We start from the raw sequence: 26727 nt of genomic DNA, 5'->3' as shown, positions 1-26727 counted from the left end.
TACTGCATGCTTGTTCTTGGGGGTGTGCCTTATGTTGAACTCAAATTCCTACAAACAAGAACACCCATTTGGCCAACTTCCCTACCAGGTCTAATTCGTTTATTAAGTACAAGAGAGCTTTGTGATCTACGTAAAACTCAAACATCTTACCCAGCAAGTAGTACATGAACTTCTTGATGGAGTAGATCATTCCCAGTGAGTCCTTTTCTATGGTGTAGTTCTTTTCTGGTCTGGACAGCGTCGTGCTTGCATAGTACACTGGTCTGTACCACCCCTCTTGTGCTTCTTGCAATAGAGTATTGCCAATGGCTACGTCAGAGGCATCGACGAACACATGGAACACCATGTCATAGTTGGGCTGATGGAGGATGGGAGTTGCTGACAATATCTTCTTGAGATTTCGGAATCTCTGTTGACAGGATTCGGACCAACACATATTCTGCATCCTTCACCATCATGCTGTACAAGGGCACTACCACATTAGCTAAGAACCTCATGAATCTACTGTGCCACTTGATTAGCCCCAGAAATCTTGCAAGCTCCTTGGCATTCTTGGGGAGCTGTAGCTTCACAATGACTGCGACCTTGGCCGGATCCACCGCAAGCCATTCTGCAGACACTACATGTCCCAAGAGAGATCCACTAGTTACAGCAAAGGCACACTTGGTTGGATTTAGGCTCAATCTGGCCCTCCTGCACTTTTCCAGGCACATTGTGAGGTGTGTAATGTGTTCTTTCTTCCCAAACATACTAAAGTCATCCACAAACACCCTCATGAAGGTGGTCAAATATTCATAGAATATTTCTGAACCATCCTCTAAAATGTAGCAGGAGCATTTTTTAACCCAAATGTCATCACATTGGAGGAAATGCCCCCCATTCTGTCACAAAGCAGTCTTTTCCTTATCTTCCTAAGCCATTTGCACTTGATTGTACCCACTAAATCCATCCAGAAAAGAATATGTTTCATGCCCCGCTATTGCATCTAGCAAGGAATCAATGAAAGGCAATGGGAACGGGTCAGATATAGTGGAAGCATTCAGCTTGCGATAGTCAATACACATTTAGCTTGCGGTAGTTTGTACACACCTTAAGCTTCCCATTCTTTTTTTGAAACAATGACTATCAAGATAAACATTTTACCCGATCCACAAGATAGATGATACCTTCAATAATTTGTCAATCTCTTCCTTCACCTGTTTGGCAATGTTTGGGTTCATCCTGTATTTGCTCTACTCGATTGGGGTTGCATCTTCTTTCATGTTAATTTTATGTTGGTAGAAACTGGGATCAATCCCCTTCACGTCAAAATAGTTCCAAGCAAAAACATCCTCATAGGAATACGTTCAGCCATGTCTCGGATGCTACTGCAGCCTCGTGTTCAAGGGTGAGTTTAAATGGCTTTGTGGTTGGGTGGTGAGCTAGATGTCAGTGTCGGTGTGTTTCTTCCATGTTTATACTTAATCGTAGGGTCTCTCAGCCTACAAGCTTTATATTGGTATCAGAGCCAAACTTGATGGAATTTAGTTGGGAACTCTCGAAAAGGGGAGGAGAAAATCCATTGCATGGAACTTGTGGGTTCTTATTTGTGGGGTTGCTAAGGCACAATGGTATGGGACATTTTAGTGAACAGAAAAGAAGCTATGGTTAGGTATGATTAGACGATTCTTGTAATCATTGCATATCTATGGTAAAGCGAGATCTTTTTGTCATGTCTATGTATGTGCTTGTTCTAAAACAAATCTGGTATGCGTGTGTTTGAGGGTAACACCTTGGCTTTTCATGCATAGGAGGCTTTTGAATTGAACTGTTACATCACATAGAGAGCTGGTTGAGTTTTGCCATGCACTTTATGATGTGTGGGAATTTATGCTTTTTGGGACTCTCCTGTGTGCTTTATTTGTATATGGCTGCAAACAACAATACCTTCATTTGAAAACCAGAAAACAACCAACTGTGGGAAGGGTAATCCTAATGCATATACTGTGGTATTTGTTGAGAGAGAGGTGCAAAGAAGAGAGAGAGGAGGGCTTTAAACTGTAGTGTTCTGGGCATGCTTGTTGACTGTCTTACAACACTATTTGCTTCACACGCACAAGTATGGATGCTTGGGTAGTAAGTACACATCGTGTACAGTAGAGGCCCACATGCCTCATTACTGCTGCTGCAACCATTGATCTTTGCAGAGCAACCTCCTCATGTTGAGATGCATGTTAACCAGCCAACAGACTGCTTGCCTGGCAAATTCATGCCTTACTGTGCTCTGCTGCTACTGAATATGAACACCACACTCAACTTGTCTCAACATCCAAGCCACCACTGCCCAGAGAGTCTTGCCAGAGTCTCACAGGACATGCACAAACTCCAAGATACACCATATTGCTGCACACCAGGCTGATTACAAAGTATGGTGTGGAAGCTGACAACTGCCACACTAGCAGTCAGCAGCGGCTCTTTCCCACCAACACCATGTAGCAATATAACACATCTTAACTACAGCGTGGCTGTTACGCCCTTCCACTTTTGATTCCATTCCGTTTCCAACCATGCAGAAGTAGTTCCGGACCCCATCTTCCTCTTAGTTTAGTTGTAGCACACAGCAAGTGTAGCGTTAGGTTTGGTAGCAGCAGGGCAGCAGAGAGTGTCTACTCTGTGCAAGATAAGCATACATGGTCTGAAGACCATTTGTTGCATGGAAATAGGGGGAAAGAAGAGGAAGAAGGAAGACCCCTATCCCCAAAGACACCAGCTTCCATCTCAAGTTCCACTTCAAGATAAAACTAAAATTGAATAAAACAGATATAGCTAGCGGGCTTGACTTCATGAGAATCCTGAATGCCTGAAAGGGAAGGCGAATGGTTCGGTAGGGCTCAGCTAGATAAACATCTAGTTCAGGAATACCACATTGTCTAACTTACGGCCTGGCTTCTTTCGTGTGTGCAGCAACTACCAAGAAATCTCTGGAAGACTAAAATATATGATATACATGTGATCATTCACTTAGAATCTCTTTGCCAGCCATCTCAGCCATTCACTAAAATATATGATATACATGTGACCATTCACTTAGAATCTCTTTGCCAGCCATCTCAGCCATACAAATTTGACCCTAGTAGTCTGCAAAAAGCTAATAATTCTAATCTATGTTCAGAGCACATGAACCAGCACTTCACAATCTTATTTGCAAGATCTACAAAAAATTGACATGATATTCAAAGATTGTTCAAGCAAAACAAAAACATGACTATTCCCTGAAAACTGTTGTGCCCTTGACAAGTTGAAAATTTTCAGAAGTATGACCCTACTTGCTAGAACAAAATACAATGCATGCATACCCATCATACATGACACGTAATGTATGACCATGACATGACAAGCATGTGACTCCGACGGATGATTTGACATGCATGTGATGCATGCCCATCATACTTTGAGCTTCTGATGCATGCGAGAGCTTTCAAAACTCAAGGATAACACCCGAACTAGTTCTAGAATTACATGGATATCCTGTGTAAATCTCATTTTGCATGATATAATCAATAATAAATATAAATCGTTTGCAAGGAATCTGAGATGAGCATAAACGCAACAAGATGTAGAAATTTCAAGCCACTACTAAACGGCAAAACAGATTTCTAAATAGGCAAAATTCTGATGTAAGGCTTTCCATAAAGAGAAAAATTCGCAAAGCTGCTGTACAGACTAGTGCGATCTCTTCGATCTGATACACGGTGACCTGGGCTTCACTAAAAAATAAGATCTGCGCGATGTGGTACATGCCGATCAGGGTCTTGCGATGAAAATTTCAAAAAAAAGAAACAAAAAATGAAGAACCAGGCTAACCTGCACGATGTGCGTAGCAAGAATCAAAAAATGAAGAACTAGGCTAACCTGCACGATGTGGGGTTACGCAGATCGGAAGCTGTAGAGCTTGCCGATAACATGGAGGGCAGTGACGAAGCCAATGAAGCAGACGCTCATGACCAGGACGACGGTCGGGGTGATCTTGAGGCCCGGGGCATCGTCTGTATAGAACCGCAGCATGTTGCTGCCGCTGCCCCCTCCGCCAAAGGCCGCCCCTCCCCCTCCTCCGCTTCCTCCCACTCGCCGCCTTCGTGGCCCCACACTGCCGCGCGGGCCAACTGCTCCTCCTCCCGGGGCCGACATCTTCAAGAAAAAATAGGGTTTTCGGTCACAGGTACCACACACGCAGACGATAACAGGATTTCGGCAGACAGGAGAGAATGGGTAACTGATCAACGGTGCATGGTAAAAAGTCCTTTTTATAGGACCCTTGCCCCTCGGCCTACACCTCTTTAAGAAGAAACTCGTTTCTAGTGCCAAAGTCCATGCTTCTCTCTATCATCCAAGTGTGGTAGAATGGCTAGTGGAATTGCACTTGAGATGACATGAACCCACCTGGGTTCAAGTCTCTCCGTCGATAGGCCATATAACCCTCTAAGTCGACGTAAAACAACTCTCTCTCTCTCATGAGCAGCAAAGGAGAGGGCACTAAGAGGGATGGGGAAGTGCAAGGGTCTTAACCACCTTGGAGAAGACAACCCTCTCTTGTGGAGAGGCTAGGGTCCTTAACATCGCCACCACAACGAAGTCCTTGCGAACGGGTAGTGAGTAAGGTGGAGAGAGCTATGGAAAAAACTCAACCTCTACTCAATGCCATTGATGTTCCCAAGAGGGTGAGAGAGAGATCTAACTAAGAGGGAGGAGCAGAGAGAGCAGATACACAAGAAAATCCTAATGTAAACCATCCACAAGCATGCATCAACAAACCATGCAAGCTATCAAATACAAGAGCTCCAAGCCAAAACACTCAAGCTCAATTATGATCAATGGTGGGAGATAGCCCCTTTTCTCAATGGTGGGAGATAGCCCCTTTTCTCATTATTGAAAATGTCTTATATATAAGCTTCATATTTACAAGTGCACCGCTAGTCATGGGGGCCCAAAAGCTAGTTAAGCTTATACCTAGGCTATGTATATACAAATTCCATCTTAGCCGACGTAATACACATATTGTAGGAGACTCAGAATGACGATTGCAAATCAATAGTAATGTTTCCAAATGTGGTTAACATACCCCCCTCCCTAATTCTGTCCCTCTGGATCATTGAGGTACAATAAGGAGAGTAGTTAGAGACGTGGGACAAAAGTGGTACTGTAACTTTAAAAAGTATGTGGTTTGGTGGAAACATGTGAAGGAATTCCAAAAGGATGTCTTAAGCATGTTGCTGAAGGGGATGAGACTCTAGCCTTTTGCAACCATTGTACTCACCCGTAGTATCCTTTGTGGTGGATCTTGGTTAGTGCCAATGTGAGGCCTATGGTAGAATAGGCGAGGCTTCCAAAAGGAGTATTGGTGATAGTCCATTGTGACTTCATTTGAAGGGTTGAGTGGTCGAGGGGCTCCCATCGTTGTTGGCGAGGGACTTCCATTATTGTTGGCAAGGTATGGGTTGTCGAGGCTTCCAAAAGTAGGATTGGTGAAGGTAGTCTCCACCACGGTGGATTTGTTTGAAGGGGTTGGGTTATCAAGAGGCTCCCATCCTTGGTGAGGTATGGGTTATTGAGAAGAGAATCATATTTAGTGGTGACATCGAGGAGTCACTGATAAAAGGACAACTTATAGGGTGTGCAACTTTGTAGCATTCCCAATGGCTCTTCTCGAAGCTCTAAGGGATTACTCTCGGAATATGTAAACACTTGCACAAGATACCAAATAGCCTATGACTGAATTAGGGTTTCTGCTTTATTACGGTTGACCTTACCGGTTGGGATAGCAAACGGTACTAGAATAGGGAGCTTGATAGCTCTAGACGTAGTCCCTTAGAGAGAACTAAAAGGCTATGCAAACACTCATAAAATAGCCCAAACCCATTTTGATTGAGTTAGGGTTTTATGGTCTTGCAAAACCTAGTCAAAATTGTTAAAAACCCCAATTCAATGAACTCAAGGCGTCCATTGTCCATGGCACTTGTGCATAAGCTTTCATTAATCAAGAAGGCATTAATCCACTACTCAACAATTCATTACACCTTGCCCATCAAGTGTAGCCATGGAGTTTTGAGGAAATTTTGCCATAGTTTCTTTTGTTTTTGCATCAAAATCTCAACATGAAAAACTATTTAAATACCATTGCATTGCCATGCCAATTCATTGCCAAATTGAAACTATGCCAATACTAATGATGGATGTCAATGACGCGGTACTTGCCAATCTCGTGGCCAAGCCTTCTTGCCTCCTTACCAAAGTTTATGATTCAATGGCAAGGATTGGGGCCAAGTCTTCACCTCCATGTACCTAATTCTCCATCTATTACCTTTTCCAAGGCACTCGCAGATGAATGGATTCAAGCCATGCTCCCCTTTAGCCTTGTCACCTATGTCAAAGGTACCCTTTCCACAATCTAGATTATATGAACTTAAAATAGCAAGTTGTAGAGATTACTTGAAAAGAGTAGTGTCACTTACATACAATATAGGCATTTATATGCTAATCTCTCTCCCTAATGTATGCTAGTGAGTTTGTGTGAGTGAAGTGAGGTGAGAGGAGGGACGAGGACCCATAGTGCACGCGGCGGTGTGACAACGCTCACAGGGAGACGTGGTGGAATTGCTTTCTTAAGGAGTTATAGAGCATGGAGACCTCAAGGGTTACGAGCTCAGCCATTGGAAAGATCCTCATGACAGTTGCGGTTCACCATGTAATCTCTTGTTTCAACAAGGAGGGTTAGGATGAGCCATAACACTTGGCCATTTTCTTGAGGAGAGTAGTGTGATTTGTATAACCATAAACTCTTTTAGGAGGAAACTCACAAATTCATTGATGAAGACCATTCCTTTGTTGCTAGCTAGTTTGAGTGCGCACCCAAATCTAGGGATTACGTTTTTTGTATAGGAATTTGGATGTAGATCTTGCATTAATCTTCTTGGTCATATGAGCCTCGACTCATTTGTTAAGTCCATGATAGCGAGCTTTTGTACTTCTTGCCACCGGACTAATTGGTCCAACAAAATTGATGCCCCATTTCTCCAAAGGTTATAGAGAAATAATGTTGTATAGAGGCATCCTATCCTTGTCATGTGTGATGGAACCATTGACATTTGTTACAAACTCGGCCACATCACCAAATACTACATGCCATAACTTTCTTTGTCGTGGTGTCTAGTAAAATATCCTCTAGCTACACAAGAGTGGGCTTGTTCTAGGATCTCGATATATTTAAACTCATGTGGCATTGTCTCATGATCCCATCCTGGCTTAATTTGTACAATTACTCGGCTATGATCAATTAAGGGGTATCTTTTTTTGATACAGCATCTTGCTTGGTCTCTCTATTAAGATGTCTTTCTTCGGGCAACCTATTGGTTAGAACCCATTGGTTAGATCATGAAATATTTCCTCTAATGTGTGCATTTGGAAAAACAAAGAGTTTGAACATTAGAGTGTCAAGTACATCATCATCTACTCCTTCTATTAGTTCTCCATTAAGGTCTTTCTTGGGACAGCCTGTTGGTTAGAACCCATTGGTTAGATCATGAAATATTTCCTCTAATGTGTGCATTTGGAAAAACAAAGAGTTTGAACATCATAGTGTCAAGTAAATTATTATCTACTCCTTCTAGTAGTTTCCATTATGCGTAAGCCCTTCCCCATCGAAGTCAAACTTTAGTGATCCTTCTCGTAGGACAAGGCTTGTTGAAAAGATATATAAGGGCTTGATGGTCAATAAAAAAATGGTCATACTTCTTTACTGTGTATAAACCATGTGGAAAGTTCTTCCCTTCTCACATGGTGTATTTTTTCTCTACATCATTCAATTAGGGCTAGCAAAGCTAACATGAAAATCCATGTTATGCTTTCCTTGGTGAGGCTAGCACACAACCAATTGCAAAGGCAGAGGTATCAATGTGTATATGAACTTAGGTTATGTCCCAATTGGGGGCTTGTAGAGTCGACGTACTTGCCAAAGTTTTCTTGAGAGTCTCATAAGCTCTTTTGCACTCCTTGGTCCACTTAAAAACAACGAGTAGATGGTAAAGGGGTCTTGCTATGTCGACGTACTATAAGATGATGAATCATCTATAATAGCGAACATGTCCCATGAAGCTATGGAAACCTTTGAAGTTTGTTGGTGGTGGCAACTCAAGGATAAGTCTAACATTGCTATAATTAGTGGATATACCATGCTTTGAGACTCTGTGTCCCAGAATCACTCCATGTCGAACCCAAAATTAGTACTTTAGAGAGTTTAGAGAGATTTGATCTCTCTAAAATTTTTCTTGTGATTTTGATTTCGAATTAACATAAAGGTCATCCATGAAGACATGAATGAGTCCATGAAGACTTCAATGAATTTTTGAAGATAGTCCATGAAGACACGAGTCTCTAAAAAGTCCCAAGGGAATTAGATAGACCAAAAGACATAACCTTGTATTCCATCTAGGGTCAATCCTTCGAGTCTCTCTCCACTTGGTTATAGCCCAAAAATTCATCTAGGAAGCTTTAGGCTTCTTTGCCCATTGCTCGCTAAAGCACGTGTTCTATGAACATCAAAGGATAGTGTGATCTTTTTAGGGAGCATTAGGCTTCTTTGCAACCTACTCCTAAAGCACTTATTTTATGGACGTCAAAGGATAGTGTGATCTTTATAGTGGCTGCATTAACCTTTTTACAGTTAACATAAACTTTGATTTTCCCATTCATCTTGAGCACTATCACAATGGGGATGCTCATTCTGTATATTAAATCTCATAAATGGACATGAAGGCAGTAGAAACCCTTGGGAAAGCAGGTCAAGGATGAAGAAAATGAAGATGAAAAAAAAGAATTATGTGTGTTGGCTCTTTTATTACATAGTCCCATGTTTTTTTTATGTTGGTGATCACTTATGTGTGTCTTAATGACCAGACAACATGTTTTGTGGCATTACTATAGAATAATGTGTTTTTTTGTATTACTGGCAATAATAGGCTTTTTCTTGACATTATTGGGTTACGTGTCGGATGGAAATGGACAAAGAAGATGATGGGGGAAATGGGGGAATTGTTTTTTCTTTTGATGTGAGAAAAGAGAGTTGAAGGAAAATTAGCATGAACATAATAGGGCTTCAATAGATAGAATTTCTTTATCAAAATAATAAATCTCAATAAAAATTGATAAAGTAAGCAAAAAGAATAGAAAAAACAAAATCAAGAGAATGCTACCATGTAGGAATTGGCCTTGAAGGTTTAAGTTATTTGTTAGGTTCACCAGTTAAGGGAGTGGATCCAAAATCCCTCTTGAGATGGGATTAGAACTTATACTAGAACTCTTAACACCTTGCAATTACCTAAGCTCACTATGAAAGCTCTCTCTACTTATAAATAAGAACCATTATACTCTCACAACTAGAGAAGAGAGCTAAATTAAGCATAGCAAAAGATAAATATAAGGAGGCTTATTGACTGGTTTTGCATCCTTCTCAAGCTCTATGGCATGGTCAACTTCTCTAGTAGGTGGCAAGCATTTTGGTGCCTCAAACACATCTTTTGTACTCTTGCAATAAGGCATCCATCCCTTCATCATGTATTTGCAGCCCATTGTCCTCTTCTTGACGAGTGAGTTGTAGCATGTAAACAAGGCATAAACTCTTCAACTCTCTCTTCATTTGCTTCATAGACACCAAGGTTAATGCATGGCTGCAAATTCCATCCAAACATAGCTATTTGACTTCATGCATAAACCACATTTTCATGTGCTTCAAATCCATTGAAAACCTACCCAAACTGTGCAACCAATCACATCCAAGCACCACATCAATGAGCCCCACTAGAAGGGCCAAGAGAAATTTCTAGCATATCGAAATAATGGATATTTTAATTTAGATAAATTTATTTTATGAGAAATAATTGATGGAAAAAGAGGAATTCCCATGACATTGGAATGTAAATAATTAAATTCAAAAAGAGGAATTTCCATGGTAATTGGGATCCAAGAAATTAAATGGGAAGAAGATGAATTTTTAGTATAATTCGATTTATGATTATTTACCAAAAGTGAAAATATGGGTAGAATTGATTTCTACAAATCCCATGAGTTCTTTTATTCAAAAGAAGAATATTGAATATAATTCAATTGAGCAATTGAGAAGGAATATGGAAATAGTTATCAGAAAAAGAATCTTTAATTAGGCCAAGCAATTGGCAAAATTTTAAAAAAAGTCTTATTATCAGTATCAATCTAGAAAAAGCTATTAAATGGGAATAGCATGTGTATGGGATGTGATAATATGTAAATGGGATGCGATAAGATGTGTATGTGGATATGGATGTAGATGTATGGATGTGGATATGGATATAGATGTATGGATGTGGATATGGATGTGGATGTGTATGTGGATATGGATGTAGATGTAGATGTATGCATGTGAATATGGATGTGGATGTATGGATGTGGATGTGTATGTGGATATGGATGTAGATGTATGGATGTGGATGTATGGATGTGGATGTGTATGTGGATATGGATGTATATGTATGGATATGGATGTGGATGTATGGATGTGGATGTTTATGTGGATATGGATGTATATGTATGGATATGGATATGGATATGGATGTGGATATGTATGGATATGGATGTGGATGTGTATGTGGATATGGCTATGGATGTATGGATGTGGATATGGATGTGGATGTATGGATGTGGATGTGTATGCGGATATGGATGTGGATGTATGGATGTGGATGTGGATGTGTACGTGGAAGAATGGATGTGGATGTATGGATGTGGATGTATGGATGTGGATATGGATGTGGATGTATGGATGAGGATGTGGATGTGGATATATGGATGTGGATATGGATGTGGATGTATGGATGTAGATGTATGGATGTGGATATGGATGTGGATGTATGGATGTGGATGTGTATGTGTATGTGGATATGGATGTAGATGTATGGATGTGGATGTGGATGTGGATGTGGATGTATGGATGTGGTATGGATGTGGATGTATGAATGTGGATGAGTATGTGGAAGAATGAATGTGGATGTGTATGTGGAAGAATGGATATGGATGTATAGATGTGGATGTGTATGTGGATGTATGAATGCGGATGTGTATGTGAAGAATGGATGTGGATGTGAATGTGTACATGGAAGAGTGGATATGGATGTGTATGTGGAAGTATAAATGTGGATGTGAATGTCGAAGAATGAATGAAGATATGTATATGAAAGGATAAGATGTCGATGCGAGTGAATGGATGAGATGTAATGTGATGTGAATCGAGATGAGAATGAATGAGATGTGATGTCATGTGAATCAAAATGTGAATGAATGATATGGGATGTGAATGGATGATATGTGATGTGAATGAATCTAATGTGATGAGATGGAAAATGATGTGATTAGATGAGAATGGGTACATATATGAATTGGATGTGGATTAAGTAATATGGATTGATGTGGAACAATGTGGAAAGACGAGAGTTCATTATAGAAACTGTATTTGTGACCTGTTTGTAAATGACTGTTTTATGTCAAGAATGCTGGGGAAGCATTTTGACCGTCTTGTGAATAAGGTCGTGGAGACCTAAGTGATAAAGTTGCAACAGTTGACGGGAGAGTCAACAGAGGACGTCTCGTGTAGCAAGGTCGGCCGAGGTCTTGACCAGCCTCGGTTCGATTTAAATAGTAAGCTTCCAATACGGTGGATGAGGGACCAAGAAAGCGGCCTATGAGTGAAGCGCTAGGTGACCTGCGAAGGATCCTAGAGGGTGCTGACCATACGGTGCTCGGGCTCTGGGTCACCGAAGATACCCACACGTGCGTCGTGGAAGATATTAGAACAAGAAGTAAGTTGTTTTCTGAAACCGGGCATGGATCTGGTTGATTGACCTTACTGGTCCTCAACGGATGAGTCCATGGCTCTTTTATATGGATCTGTTGGTTGATCTTGCTGATCTTCAACGGAGATTCCATCTTGAATTTTTTTTTATAAGTGATTATATTGCCGGGTACTATGAGCTAGGAACTATCGAAAAGGCCCCTGATGAGTGGACAGGTGGTGAGCATTCTAGTTGCCAATGATGCCATAGATACTCCAATGAAGGAATGATTGGAAATTAAGATTCAACTGGATATTTTGGAGGATTGTGATCAGTGATACTATGGCTTCATTAAATGATTGTTTTAAAGATAGCTGAATCTGTGAAGAAAGCAATTTCATATCAAGTGTGTAAGTGGTGTGACTAGCTTTAAGTTTGCATGAACATCCAACTAGGGGGCCTCTTTTCCTTGGTACCCAGGACAAAACCTAACCAAATTCTTAATTGGATTCCATCACTACAATGGTTGGCTAACCCATGGGACTGGATGGGGTTAGGCTGGACTGATGGATCCGTAAAATGAGACTCAATTTCTGTTGTAGTACGCTAGATGAAGTAAATCCCAGATAGTAATTATTCTATGGAAAAAGGAATCAACGGCTGTGCCTCTCGATGGGGAAAAAAGCGTTGATCTCTATGATCCAAGTGCAAGTTTCTTCCTTGATCTGACCAAGTGACTTTAGGTTGGGTCGGATCAGTTTGGTCAGTAATGACCTTGACTACTTTAGAGTAAAATATCCTGGAGGAATCGCCTGTGCTTTCCGGGCAAGGGAAGTTTTTTCGGGTTCGGAAAAACCGAGGGATTAGTCTCCTATGTCTAGATATCCGTGTGGTGGGCGAGGCCCCGAGTGAGAGGACCCTGCATCGCACAAGGAGTGCTACTTCCGCTGCTAGTACCCCCCGAATCCGTTGCGCAGAGGGGACAGGGATCTTTTAATGAGGCACTAGCAGTGCTTCTGAAGAGTGTGGACAAAGGTGAATATGAAAATATTATAGCAACACTAAAGAATGTACCTGAATTGAAGCTACACGAGATAGAAGGAGCTCTACTAGAGCAAGAGAGCAGAGGCAAAGAGAAGAAATGGCTAGACTCAACAGCAGGAGAAGAAAAAGCATTCTTCACCCAAGGAGGATTCTCTCGAGGACAAGGACAAGGAAGAGGCAAAGAAAGAGGAAGGACCTTCACTAGAGCAAGAGAGCAGAGGCAAAGAGAAGAAATGGCTAGACTCAACAGCAGGAGAAGAAAAAGCATTCTTCACCCGAGGAGGATTCTCTCAAGGACAAGGACAAGGAAGAGGCAGAGAAGGAGGAAGGACCTTCACTTGCCACAACTGTGGAAAGCCAGGACACATGGCAAGAGACTGCTACAATAAACCCAGTGGAGAAGGAACGACATCGGCAAACTTCATGGAGGCTCCTAAGGAAGTGGAGTCGGATCATCTTTTCTGAGAGAGAGAGAGAGAGAGAGAGAGAGAGAGAGGGAGAGAGAGAGAGAGAGAGAGAGAGAAACCCCACAACCCAATGTAACCTACCCCAACAAAGTAAAACCACCTCTGAGCCACTGATGATGTAGGCCATGTGGGTAGATATATGTGTGAGCACTTTAGTCAAGGTCACGGGCACTTGTAGTAGCCTTTGACACATAGAGAGAGAGTGTGTCAAGGACTATGAGTTTAGGGACTTGAGACACTAGTCACGGACTATCAAGTAAGAGGGAAACTTGATTAATGAGGCTTGGCATACAGGAGTACTCCCCCAATCATGGAAGCATGGCATAGTACAAGCACACTTGTATTTGCATAGCACTATCTACCACTTAGTCTCACTTTGACTAGTCTTTACTCACTTCTTTTAGCACTCTTTAAAACTCTAATCGGCCTTTCACTTGCATGCTCACGTGTGAGATTGTCATTGCTGGTTTTTTTTTCAATAAAAGGCTTTACTTGTCTTCCATTAGTATAGGGTCTAGGTGTGCTAGGAGTATTCACTTGAGGGGAGGTGTTGAAATATACAAGTGAATAGGGTGTGTGCAGGAACAAGCCCTTGGCTAGAGGCTGTAAAAGAGAATGTGTAAATGTGAGAGAACCTATGAAAAGGTGAGAAGAATCTACTGGGAGAGAATAAAGGGTAGCATGAGGATATTTAGGAGGTGTGGAGATATTCTGGGAGAGGTGGAGAGAATCAAGCAAAAGAGGTGGAGAGAATCAAGCAAAAGAGTTGGAGTGAATCAAGGAGAGATCAGTGGGATTAGATGCTTGGATGTAAACTCTATAAATTGAGGCATTGGCCTAATGAGAATTTGCTGGTTTTTGATTATCCATGTCTACATTAAGAAATGGAGAGACAGGAGACTCTCTACACTTGTAACAAGAGTAGCATGATCCGTGTGTAGCTCAATCCAATGGGATTTGCATCCTTTTCGGAGCTAGGGATTCAACCCGTACCGGTGCACGGAAGCTTATCCCTTTCGGGAGAGAATGCTATGAACACCACTACCTTGACATAGACTTTACACACGACACAAGCTCAATCTTGCCATAGCTCATTCACTCATCATCCCACTCATTCATACATCCAATACAAGAAGAAAGCTAAGCTAATGCATACACAAGCTCAAAGCATACTTCATTCTCAAGCACTTACTTCCCTAGCATGCACACAAACCTTGAAGCTTAATGGAACTTGAAATAAACATGCATTCTCATTCACTACTCAAGCAATGCCTTGCCCATGGATAAGCTACAAGCTATAGAGAAGCTTAAGCTTGAATCCTCTACCACACAAAGCCTAATAGAGAATCCACTAGCATCAACAAAGAAGCATGCACACTAGAGAATAGAGATGAGAAGAGAGAAAAACATCATCTCATTGCATTGAATTAGAAGAGCATTGCTCATACAATAGTGTAGATAGGGAGAGAGAAGAGCTTGCACCTCTATGAAAAAGAGGGAAAGCTAGTCTCAAGAGAGCTCAAGCATGAGTTTAGCCCAATGTGTGCATAAGCTCTCAAATGAGCCACTATTTATACTAAAACTCCTAAAACTTTCCATGTGGGATTATTCTCAAGCCCACTCCCACACTCACCCACAACTTGGAACTCTCTACAAGAGCCCTAAATAAGAATGTCAAGTCTCTTGTTTTCCTGCTTCCATCTTTGTGTTGCATCCTTGCATTGACCACTCGTCATGCGACATTCCCCCCTTCCTATTTTGCGCACGTCCTCGAGCACGTAGATGCCAAGGAAGAGTAGAATCTCCAGTGTATACCTGTTTCGGTTAAAGCGCTGGTTGGTGGAGAATTGTTTGCACTTGATTGTATGACTGTCAGTTGCGGTACCGAAGCGGAAGATGTAGTTTGGTTTTTGTATCTGTTTTATTCCGACAAAACAAACTAAAGAGAAAGAAAATTAAAAAGACAAAAAATAAGAAACATTGGTGCTAAACACCGGATTTGGCCGAGGGGAAAAACCCAATGGGAAAAAGTGCCCTGGCTTCTAGTTCTTATTAAGAGAGTACAAGTGCTAGTCTTGCACTGGGGGTGGATGTATGTCTGCATTCTCAGGTGGGTGGACATCAATAGCTTCAGGATGTAAAGATAACCTAGAACGTAATCCTACCCATGGAGAAGATGGCAAGGGAAGAAGTGCATCTTCACTAACATATGGTATGGGCACAGTAGGAAGGCTATAGAGGCACCTATGGTTTTGAAACCGTTCTAAAGACTCACTCACATTGAGCCAAAATTGACATGTAGATTCATGGGGAAGAAGAACCTGCAAAATGGGAGGGGTTAGCAAACAAAGGGTGTCCTCGCGCCATGTTTGAGCTCTTTCCTCTTCCGGGAGTCTTTGTTGGTTGGGTCCACGTTGTGGCATCATAATTGTCCAGAGATTATGTCGTTGAGGTGTGACCCCCATGATCTGTTGCATCATACCAGTGCCATAGCGACGGAAATATGTGTGACACTGCCAACATATATGGGAAGCATTCCCCAATACCATACGAGCACAGTCGCGGCAGTGTGGAAACGGATGATGTTGCTGGTAGTATAACTCCACAAATTGTCTTCCACAACAATCCTCACCCACTGGGGCATAAAAATATCGGGAGTGCGTCTGAAAAGGTGCAATGCTGTAGCCCCCTTGATGGTCAGGGTGAGTGCTATCTAGGTCCAAAGATGGATTGCATGTGTCCAGCCAAGTCTCCATTTGGTTATTCTACACAACACATAAGGAAGTGTTCAGATTTTTTTTTATTTAATGCAAGTTGAACGAAGAATGCTAGTATGTACAGACATGACGGAAATAGAGCTAATAGATTTGATAGATGAATTGCCAAAAAGTAGCTTTTCTAGCATGATAGCTCTTTCAAAAATGAGTTTGCTTTTGGATGTAACATTATGCAAATTGTTTTTGGGGTGTTGACGTATGGCACAGGTTCCTTTTTGTTGGACTCTTTTTGGTACCCATTTCAGAGTACGTGCAAGAGATTGTAGTTTAGTCGGAGGTGAGATTTTAGCGATAGGCACAGGAAATGCATTGGGACAATTAGGAGGAGGTGTGAATGGATATGTTTGAACACTTCTGAGCTTGGCAACCATATGGCAGCTGTGTTCTTGCCATCCCATTGGTTTTTCAAAATTTTCTTGGGTCTTCAGAGTGCCCAACTCTAACACCTATGCCTGTAGACTTATGGCTGGTAATGTAATTTGATTAGGAAAAGAGTAGAATACCGACAACATTCCAAATAGTTGGAGTTGTAGGAAGAACGCTCTTTCCTTGATAGTCAGGGAGTCTACTTATGTAGGAGCCTGATTGGAAGTTGTCGGCTTTGTAAGACAAACTTTGACATTGCTTGTGTTTTGAGAGGCATAGACTCTGAACTTGATTTGGTTGCAATATCCTCCTTCTGATGTTTTGCCTCTAAGATAGAAGTGAGTAAAGGTACCCACTTGCCTTTTTCTTCCCATGTCAGTTTGGAGTATCCCTTCCTATTCGAGACCTTCTAATGATGTCCGATTGACGCATCAGCTTGTGTTTCCACCTGGACTCTTTCAGGCTTGGTAAGGCGTGGTTTCCAGTATTGATCTGGTTTCTGTAAGTGAGGTGGTATTGACTGCTTTTGAGTAGATTCAGGAACATAATTATGTTTTGATGCAGTAGTCCCTACATTCTTTTTTGGTAGCCACAAGGTAGTAGCACCCTCGTAGTAGCCTTGTGCTTGCAGAACCTTCTTTGGGATCCACCGTTGTTGAGTGGTCTTGTTGGAGGTGGAACTGTTGGTTTTGGTGAACCTCCTCTTTAGCTTTGTATTCCTTGGATGTTCCTTGGCAGCATTGGGTCTTGGCTTGCGAGCTGCTTTAGGTAACCAGATTTGAATTCTAAGTGCTTCCCCCCTTCCGTAGCCTTGTGCATATAAGAGAGATGTTGGCACATGCCATCCTTGTGTATTGTCATTGTCATTATTCACCCAAATCATTAGTTCTTTTGAGGTTGTCTCTATCACAGTGGTGATGGTCTCCACCTTTTGAAAAGATGGGAGTGCCGAAGCACTTGATCCTGTAAGGTGAGTAGAATTTACCAACAAGGTGTATTGTCGTGAGTTCCAGTCCATACCGCATCTGGTGGTTCTAATCCATGATCTGCCTAGAACAACATCCACCACTGCTTGGCTCTTGTTAGCAACATAAAAAGTCACGTGCATAGATTGATCCTGAATGGACATATTAATACAGCACTTGCCTAGGGCTGGGGTTTCATCACCAGAGAAACTCTGGAAGTTTAATGATGCATTGGTGAGCAAAGGTTGGCCTAATGATGTCCACGCTTCATAAGACAAAACATTGCAGTTGGCTCCCGAATCTATAAGTGCAGATGCTGCAAAGATTGCTCTTTGAGAAGGGATCCTTACATCAATATGAAAGGGATCTACAAAGTCTTCATCATCATTCAAGTGGATGGCCATGATAGCTGCCTTGCGGCGCTCTCGTGCTAGTGCTACTCTAGCCTTAGCTTCTTCTTTTGCTTGACTTTGTAACAAAGCTTGAGCTTTTTTACGTGTCTGACTAGCATGTATGCTTATCAGCATATCATCTGTTTTAGAGGTTCTTCATAGCGCTTCAAGCGGCTACCATTGATGAAGTTAGTCATTGGCTCTCCATCTAAGGTTTCCAACCTTACTGTACCACTCGCACTAAGCTCGTTGATCACAAATGGACCAGGTCCTCGCATTTTCAGCTTGCGTTTTTGTTTCTTCAATGTGTAAAGCAACACTAGATCACCTCTCCTAAAGCGACCTTTCTTCACATGCGTATCATGCCAACGCTTTTGGTGTCGTTTTTCAGCATACATGCGAATGACTGCCAATAGCCTGTCTTCATCTAGCCTCTCCAATTCATCGATCCGTGAAGAGAATTCATGATCCGTCCACTCAAGTTGTTTCGCAACTCGAAGTGTAGGTACAATAAATTCTATCAAAAGAATAGCGTCCAATCCAAAACTAGATTGAAAGGTGTCATGCCTATGGACGTTTTGTAATTAAGCAATTTGGTAAGCCCATAGAACTGAGTGAAGTTTCTGTTCCCAATCTGTTCTATGTCCCTCAACAATCTTTGTAAGCGTAGTGCAAAGAGTTTTGTTTGTGCTCTCAGCTTGACCATTTGCTTGCGGGTGATAAGGTGCTGACCTCTTATGGATGACCATAAAGTCTTCCAAAAGAAAGGTAATGACTTCATTGATAAAATGCACACCTTGGTCACTCACTATCTCAATAGGTAAACCGTAGCGTGTAAACACATGTTCGTATAAAAACTTTGCAGTGGTCCTAGCATCGTTTTTTACTGTGGCTTTTGCTTCTACCCACTTCGTAAGATAATCTATGGCTACAATGATATACTCAGCATGTTTATGGCATGCTGGTGGTTTAATCGGTCGTCCCACAAAATCAATTCCCCATTTGGCAAAAGCTCTAACCCCCATAATTGGTCTCAATGGCATGTCCTCATACTTGGTAGGAGGTTTGGCTCTTTGACATTGATCACATCGTTTGACATACTCTGTTGCATCATGAAAAAGCGTAGGCCACCATAGTCCTGACCATAGTATAAGTTTGGCAGTTGTTTCTCCACAGAAATGTCCACCCCCAACTCCTAAATGTGCATGAGTCAATACGCTAAGGTAGTCACTCTCACAAACACAAGTCCGTAGGTTTCCATCTTTGCCCCTTTTGTACAGCTGGCCTTCAATTATCTGTAAACTCGCTGCTTCTACCTCTATGGCTCTCTTTCTATGCCTAGGCATCTTATCGTCCGTATGACCCTGCGTCAAATACTTCACAATGTACGAACTCCAATTGGGTGTTGTTGAAATATAAAATAGAGTCACATGAGGAATGGGTTGCCTTTGTTGACAAATTTTACAATTTTGTACGTACTCTTCTGTATCAGCATGAAGTGTTGGCCACCAATATCCTTCCCACAAAACTCTTTTAACCGTATCCTTTCCAGAGACATGTCTGCCTCCTAAGCTCACGTGGACATATGAGATAATCTCATCATATTGATCAGGGCCCCCAGGGCATAGACGAAGTATTCCATCTTTTCCTAATTTATACAATCGTCCAAAAAGAAGCTTATAAGGAGCAGAATGCTCTAAGGTCATTATCTTTTCATTGGTGGGACTAATGGAGTTAACAAATCCTGTCGTTAAAACTTGAATAATGGGTACTGCCCATCTTGGTGCTGTCTCAACCAAGAATAGAGTAGCGTCAGGAATATCATCATCTATACCAATGGGTGCTTCTCCTGAAGTTTTCCTGGAAAGATGATCAGCCTGCTGATGCATTTTTCCCTTCTTTACCGCTACTTCAAATTCAAATTGAAGTAGAATAACAAACCAGCATACAATCCTTCCGGTTGCACATGGCTTGTTCACAAGGTAAAGCAAAGCTTGATGATCTACGAAGAATGTAAATTTGTTGGCCAAAAGGTAATGCCGAAACTTCTTCATAGCATAGATCGCTAAGCCTTCTCTTTCCGTGGTGGTGTAATTCTTTTCAGCACTATTCAACTAGCGGCTAGCATATGAGACTGGAAAGTCCATTTTGTTCTCGCCTGGTTGAGCTAAAATACAGCCAATTGCAAAAGCCGAAGCATCTATATGTACGTGGAATAAATTATCCCAATCTGGCGACCTGAGAATAGGTGCCGTCACTAATGCTTTCTTCAGCTTTTCAAAGGCTTCTTCACAATCCTCTGTCCATTCAAATACAACAAGGAGTGCATACAATGGCCGTGCTATTTCAGCGTACATGTAGATAAATCTACGATAGTAGCCGCAATGACCCATGAAAACTTGTATCCCTTTTGCATTGTAAGGTCTAGGTAGCTCAACAATAACAGCTATCTTTTCCGCATCCGTGGATATACCATTCCTAGACACAATGTGGCCTAGAATCTTCCCTTGCCTAACCATAAACTTGCATTTATTAGGGTTAAGGCATATGCGATACACTCTGCATTTCTCAAAGATTTTTTTGAGATGCTCTATGTGTTCTTCTCTGTTTATGGAATGCACACACAAGTCATCCATGAATATTTCAAGAAATAATCGCAGGTATTCTTTGAACACATGGCTCATCAACCTTTGAAAGGTGGCTGGAGCGTTAGTCAAACCAAAAGGCATGACTCTATATGCAAACACTCCCCATTCTGTAGCAAATGCGGTTTTGTGTTTATCCTTGGGATCAATAGATACCTGGTTGTAGCCCGAAAATCCATCAAGAAAACTATATGCCTTCTTACCAGCTACCCTCTCCAATACATGATCAGTGAGTGGAAGTGGATAGTGGTCTCGGACAGTAGCAGCATTTACTTTCTTTAGATTGGCACATACTTTTAGTTTTCCATTCTTCTTAGGTACTACCACAATCGGTGAAACCCATTCTGTATGTTCAATCTCATAAATAAATTCAGCCGCTAACAGCTTGTCAATCTCTTCTTTGATCTTTTTGGCAAAATTATCGTTATATGTGTAAGGACGCTGCTTGGATGGCTTGGCATCTTCTCGCATGGGAATTGTATGCTAGTGGCAGATCTTTGGATCTACCCCCTTAAGGTCTTTGTAACTCCAAGCAAATATATCTCGATACTCTCTCAGAGTAGAGATTAGCAATTCTTCCTCTCCTTGGGTTAAGTCTGTGGCAATCCACACGTTACGTGGCTCTTTGCTTGGTTCCGCCAGGTCTATCGTACTCAATGCCACATGACTTGACTATAACGTTCTCAAGCAATCCTATGGGACTCTCTAGATTTCCGTCTGCCAATTGCAAACTCATCCTTGTACTTCTAATTGCAGGTTTTTCCCACATTTCCCATATAGTTTTTGTTGCTATACTCACCCCTGCTCTGCTATCTAGAATAGCTACAGATTCAATCTTGTTGATCTCCACAGGAAGCGTAGTATTTCTCTCATCGTCTTCACAATGCTTGCCAACTTTGTTCACAGGGAACCGGAATTGTTTGCTTAAGCATTAGCTCAGAAGCCTTTGCCTTCAACAACTCCTTAACCTGGATGTTCTGGTTCCACAATCCTTGCTCAGTTAATTGTCTAGCCACTTCTCCCCACAATCTTGGCCTAAGCTTTAAGAACTCTGCGAGTGGAATGGTACACGTAACTGGTGCCGACATTAAAGCTTACAAACTCCCTATGTCTCATTCCTGATGAGGTTGTCGTGTCATTGATGGTACTCACATGATTTGGCTATGTGCTTCGTACAGTCCTAAATATGGGGGCAGTGTCTTGCATGTGAGCTTGTTGCTCTGAGCTGAGACAACAGTCTGAGTATCATCTGGTAGAGATAAAGCATCAAATTCTTGAACCCTTTGATTCGAGAATTCTACTATAGAAAACGGTGGTGACTTGTCAGAAGATACTAGATCCTCAACTTGTTTTTGCACCGCTTCCCACATCTCCCTTGCGACTGCTTCCTCTATTTCAAGAATTTCATCTCCAAAATCCGCAGTAGTCAATGGTTTTGACTCGTCTGCATTGGTATGAGGTAAATCGTCTCCTTCAGGCCTTTTTGGAAAATGTAGAGATACAACTTCACTTCCCTTTTCCATGCTTGGCGTGGCTTTTGGTATCGTCTCTAAGTTAGGCTTCAGAGAAGCAGGTCCTCTTGCGTACATAGGTGGTGGGCCATCTATTAGAGTCTGAGTATCCCTAATCAACTGCTTATGGATAGCCAAGTTGATTGTCTCTTCACGAGGGTTGGGATATTCTTGCAGCTTCTTAGGCAACTCAGTCAGAGCTGTGATCCTACTATTATACGCTTGAAGCGCTGCATCTAAAGGCTCGTACACCTTGTCCACAAGGACTGATCCTCCTGCGCTTTCCTCAGACTCGGATGCTTTTTCCTTTTGCTCATTTTGAGTGTTTTCTCCTATTTGTTTTGTTTTCAACATTCCTTCTAGCTCTTTTGGGATAGAATTTCCTCCATCAGAGCTCTTCTGCTCCTTCGACTTCTTACTCCCCTTGCTGCGTGGTTTACGTCGAGTTGATTTCTTTCTCTCTTTTCCATCTTGGATAGAACCTTAATCTCAGAGGGTTTCTCAACAACCTCTTTGACATTCTTTTGCGCTTGGGCTCTAGTCACTACTCTTAGCAACACTAGTTCGTTCTCCTCCTCACATGTCGTGGGTGATGGAATCACTTCAACAAAGTTGAGGGACGCTTTAGCTTTTTGCGCTGCTGGATCTGCAGGCTTCAACAAGCAATCCTTTGGTAGATGGTCAATGCTACACCCTTGGCAAAACCTCTCTATAGGTGGAAACGTAGATGTTGTGCCTATGTTAGCTAAGAGGGGTCGTTTCTTGTTTGGACATTCTCCTGCCCAATGTGGTCCACCACATTCGTAGCATGGTCCTATTTGTTGCGTGGGGTATAGTCTCTTTGTAGGATATGGTCCTGGATAACCTTGAGTCCTGGTTGGCTGAGATCCTATAAGCATCAAAGAGCTTGGGTCTCCATTAAAGTCATGAACTAGGCTTGGTTCGGTTGGGTTCTCAAAGTAGGGTTCGACAAGAGGATGCTCCATTTCGATGTAGTATGGTTGAGAGCTAACCATCTCCATTCCTAATTCAGGATTCTCATATTCCACATATCTAAAGGAAGCTGTGCCAAGTGGAGGAGGTTGAGCTCCTAGCACCAGCCGTGCTTGCTCTTGAGCAACTAAGGTTCTCTCATGGTTCACAACTTGCTGTCTAGGTGCAGAGTTGGCTGCTTGTTCCCTTTTGTATCCTTGCAATGTGATTGCAGTCCGAAGTCACATGTGTGTAGTTCCATTTACAAAGCTGGCACCACTTCTTTGTTGGTTGATTGCCAACCAATGGTGAGAAGGTTAGGCACTGCTCAGTTTTATGGCTACCTCCACATCCTCCCATAGACGTAGGGGCCTGTAGGTACAATATGCATGTATGATGGTTGGGGTCGGTAGGAAGGTCTGTAGTATTGTCCCATCTTTTTCAATACTATCTCGGCAATCTGATCTGGATTAACTAATGGCACACTAGAGTCAGAGCCCTTCCCAGAGCTATGTTTATCGTCCGGATGGCTATCTTGCTTTCCCATGCCAGTCATGTCAAAGTTGTCATCGTAATCCATGGCATCCATGCAACACTCATTGAAGATGACATGCTTCTTTGCATATAAATGAGTGTGAAGTGTCTTGTTTCGTAAGCCTTCCAGGAAGATAGAAATTAATCTCCCTTGGCTTGGCTTCTCATTGCGTCAGGGCATCGATTGATGTATTGCTTTAGGCTATTTACACAATCTCGCACAGATTCTTGATCTTTTTGCTTAAAAGCGTAAATTTGAGCTACCGCATTGTGCTTAATTCCCATTTTTGAAAACGCAGCTATAAAGCTCTTTTCCAACCCATCGAAAGATCTCTTTGCCTCAGGCTCTAAAGTCTGAAACCATGATAAAGACTTACTCTCTAGCATCAAGCCAAATCCTTTGATTTGCGTATGCATATCCGTGACTTGCTCCGCATGTATAGCTTGCTTAAAAGCTGCTATATGATCATATGGGTCACCGGATCCGTCATACTTCTTGACAAGCTTTTGCAGTGCAGATGGCCTCACTTTTCTAGAATATTCATCGTCATGTCTCCTATATGAGTCTCGACCTCTAACTCTAGGCTCTTCAAATGTCAGTTCACTTGGTCTATGGGGTTCTCTTGGAGGTACATATCCACTTGCTCGTGGTCTTTCTTCTCCCCTAAATTCTCTAATAGCCCCGGGTCTCCTCGTAGGATCAATCATTGGAAAGACTGGTCCTTTAACAGTTGTTCGCATGGAAGGTGCTGGTCGAGCCACACTTGGGGTTCTAGCCCATGGTGGTGCTAGTGTTTCTCTTCGAAAGGCAGATTCGTCTGGACGTGCCGTGTCTAAGGTAGACACCTCAGTAAAAAGGGGCCTTCCTTTCCATGTCATTTCCCTAACCTCTGGCCATTCAAGGGTTCTAAAGTCGTTCCCCCATCTATCATGAACACGCTTAGTGAAACCTTCTAGATGCTCTACAGTTATTGTATGCGTGACTGGAAGCTCTAAGCTCGGATGCTTAGTGGTTGCATAGTAGGTTTCTACCACATCCTTATACACCTCTTTAATTGGGTCGTCTTGATAGATTTTAACTACTGGAATTTCTTTTACTATGTCCCATGGGTTTTTCTTGGTCTCTTTTTCTTTTCCCGTTCTTTCTCTATCCTCCCAATTCCTATCAGAAAACAATTCTTCAAGTAAAGAAATGGGCATACCAAGTCTGCGCGATGTTCCTGGCACATTTGGGTCCGATGGAAGCTCCTTTTTCTGCTTTACTTGTGCGCTAGGTTGAAGTACACCCAAAGCATCCACTTGTTCAAGATTTTTGGTGACCTCGTAGCGTACTCCATTTCTACCCATGTACATATCGTCTTGGTAGTTTACCCATGGTGTTGGTTCAAACGTAGAATGAATGTCTGCAATTTTAACAACAAACTTGCTCATTGGATCTTTGTAGATCTCACCACCATGCGCGTTTGTATACAAGAAATGGAGTCTCATGTTGTCAATCAACTCCCCATCTGGGATTTCAAATGGATTAGCAGAATCTGCCATACCAATGGATGTGGATGGTCTATTCATGCTAAATGACTCGTTTACGTCCATTGAAATATCACTCTCGGTTCTTGAGAGGCTCTCTGTTTGAGACTCCGAAGATGTCTCGAGAATGCTCTCCAAGTTGCCAACAACCGATTGAGTGCCGCTCCCTTGAGTTGTTACCCTAGATGGTGCACTAGTGTTACGTCCCCCTAGTATTGTTCCCGAGCGTAGATGCATACGCTATTTTTAGCACGTTGCAGTGTCCAGTTTTTTATTTTTTTTTATTTTTTTATTATATATATATATATATATATATATATATATATGTATGTATATATAACCCTACCTAACCACTAAATGCAACTAAAATGAATATGTGTGTAAATACATATTTTATTTTATTTTATTTTTTTATTTTTTATTTTTTTACTAATTACACAAAAATACTAATTATGTAAAAAAATTTACAAAAAAATTTTAAAAAATGCAAAATATGCAAAAAATGTGGACTCAAAATAAAACACATAATTTACAGATTTTTTTTAATTTTTTTTATTTATTTATATTTTTTATTTATTTTTTATTATTTTATTATTTTTTAAAAAAAATAATGCAAAAAATATAAAAACATGAACAATTAAAGATTAACAAAAAATAAATAAAAATAAAAAATAAAATACTAACCTTTCTGCGTTGGCCCTTATCGTTTCCGTTTTTTGCGCCGTTCACGTCCGCTCTCCTCTCTGCGGCCACGTCTCCTTATCCGGTCGCCTTCTCTTCCTCCTCTGCTTGCAGGTGAGCTCTCTCTGCTGCGTTCGCCTCCTCACCTTCTTCTTCTCTCTTTGCTGCGCCTACTCCTTCGCCTTCTCTTCCGCGGGTGAGCTGACGCCACCGGCCTCACCTCCGCTTCCTCTTTCTCTGCTGAAGCCTCTCTTCGCCTCCTCTGCTTCCTTCAGCGGCCAGGTGCCTCCACAGCTGTCGGCCACCTCACCTCCTGGCCCTTCGCCTTTGAAGCTCGGCCTCCGCCTACGTCGCACCTCCGCCTCTTCTTCTCTTCTGCAGCCAGTAGTAGCCGCCTTCGCTTCTCCTCCTGGCCCTTCGCTTCGCCTGCAGAGCTGAAGCTCGGCCAGCACCTCTCCTTCTGATGCCACACGCGCCTCCACAGCTGCCGGCCCCTCTCCTTCACCTTCACCTTCGAGGCTAAGATCTTGAAACAGTTCGCTAATGTGATTGTTGCCTCAGGACATGGGCCCTCGGCTGCTGCCTTGGTGGCGATGGGGTGAGCCCTGGCGTGGAGGCTGGTCCTGGGCACCTTGGCGGTTGTAGCCTTCTCTTCCTCCTTGTTTGCTTTCACCACACCTTCGCTGTCTGCAACCACCGACCTTGCTTACTTGGCTCCTCTCCTTCGCCTCCGGCCACCTCCGCCTTCTTGCGGCCTTTTCTTCCTCCTCCTCTTCTAAGTACTAACTAATGTCTATTCTTTCACTAATCTATGCTCCACTAACTTTACACTAATCCTATGCTTCTCTTAATACAAAACAGTAATTAAAAAGCACTTTAAAACTAATTTTTCTAACTCTAGTCTATGAACAAAACATGAACACAACAATGAAAGCAACCATGGAAAGCATAAACATGAATGAAAGCATTGCAGTAAACAAAAAGAATAAGTGGTAGTAATGCAAGCTTCTCAACC

The 26727-nt window shown here is 42.1% G+C and overlaps 1 protein-coding gene across 1 annotated transcript; it reads right to left on the bottom strand.

Moving 5' to 3' along the window:
• Positions 1 to 3505: 3505 nt before the first annotated feature.
• LOC147612549 (protein transport protein sec61 subunit beta-like) lies at positions 3506 to 4263 on the bottom strand. Its single transcript, XM_086783167.1, has 2 exons — positions 3892 to 4263; positions 3506 to 3760 (listed from the first exon to the last, which is right to left on the bottom strand). The coding sequence occupies exon 1, from the start codon at positions 4165 to 4167 to the stop codon at positions 3907 to 3909; it is 261 nt and encodes an 86-aa protein (XP_086639293.1). The 5' UTR covers positions 4168 to 4263; the 3' UTR covers positions 3506 to 3760; positions 3892 to 3906.
• Positions 4264 to 26727: the final 22464 nt, after the last annotated feature.

The sequence above is a fragment of the Cibotium barometz genome, chromosome 45 (assembly GCF_041138505.1).
Source record: "Cibotium barometz isolate CiBa-2024 chromosome 45, ASM4113850v1, whole genome shotgun sequence".
Lineage (NCBI taxonomy): Eukaryota > Viridiplantae > Streptophyta > Polypodiopsida > Cyatheales > Cibotiaceae > Cibotium > Cibotium barometz.
This window is presented reverse-complemented; position numbering and strand designations above follow the sequence as displayed.

What these genes read in the sequence shown, in the direction of transcription:
- LOC147612549 (XM_086783167.1), bottom strand. Translation starts at nt 4,167, where the DNA reads ATGTCGGCCCCGGGAGGAGGAGCAGTTGGCCCGCGCGGCAGTGTGGGG.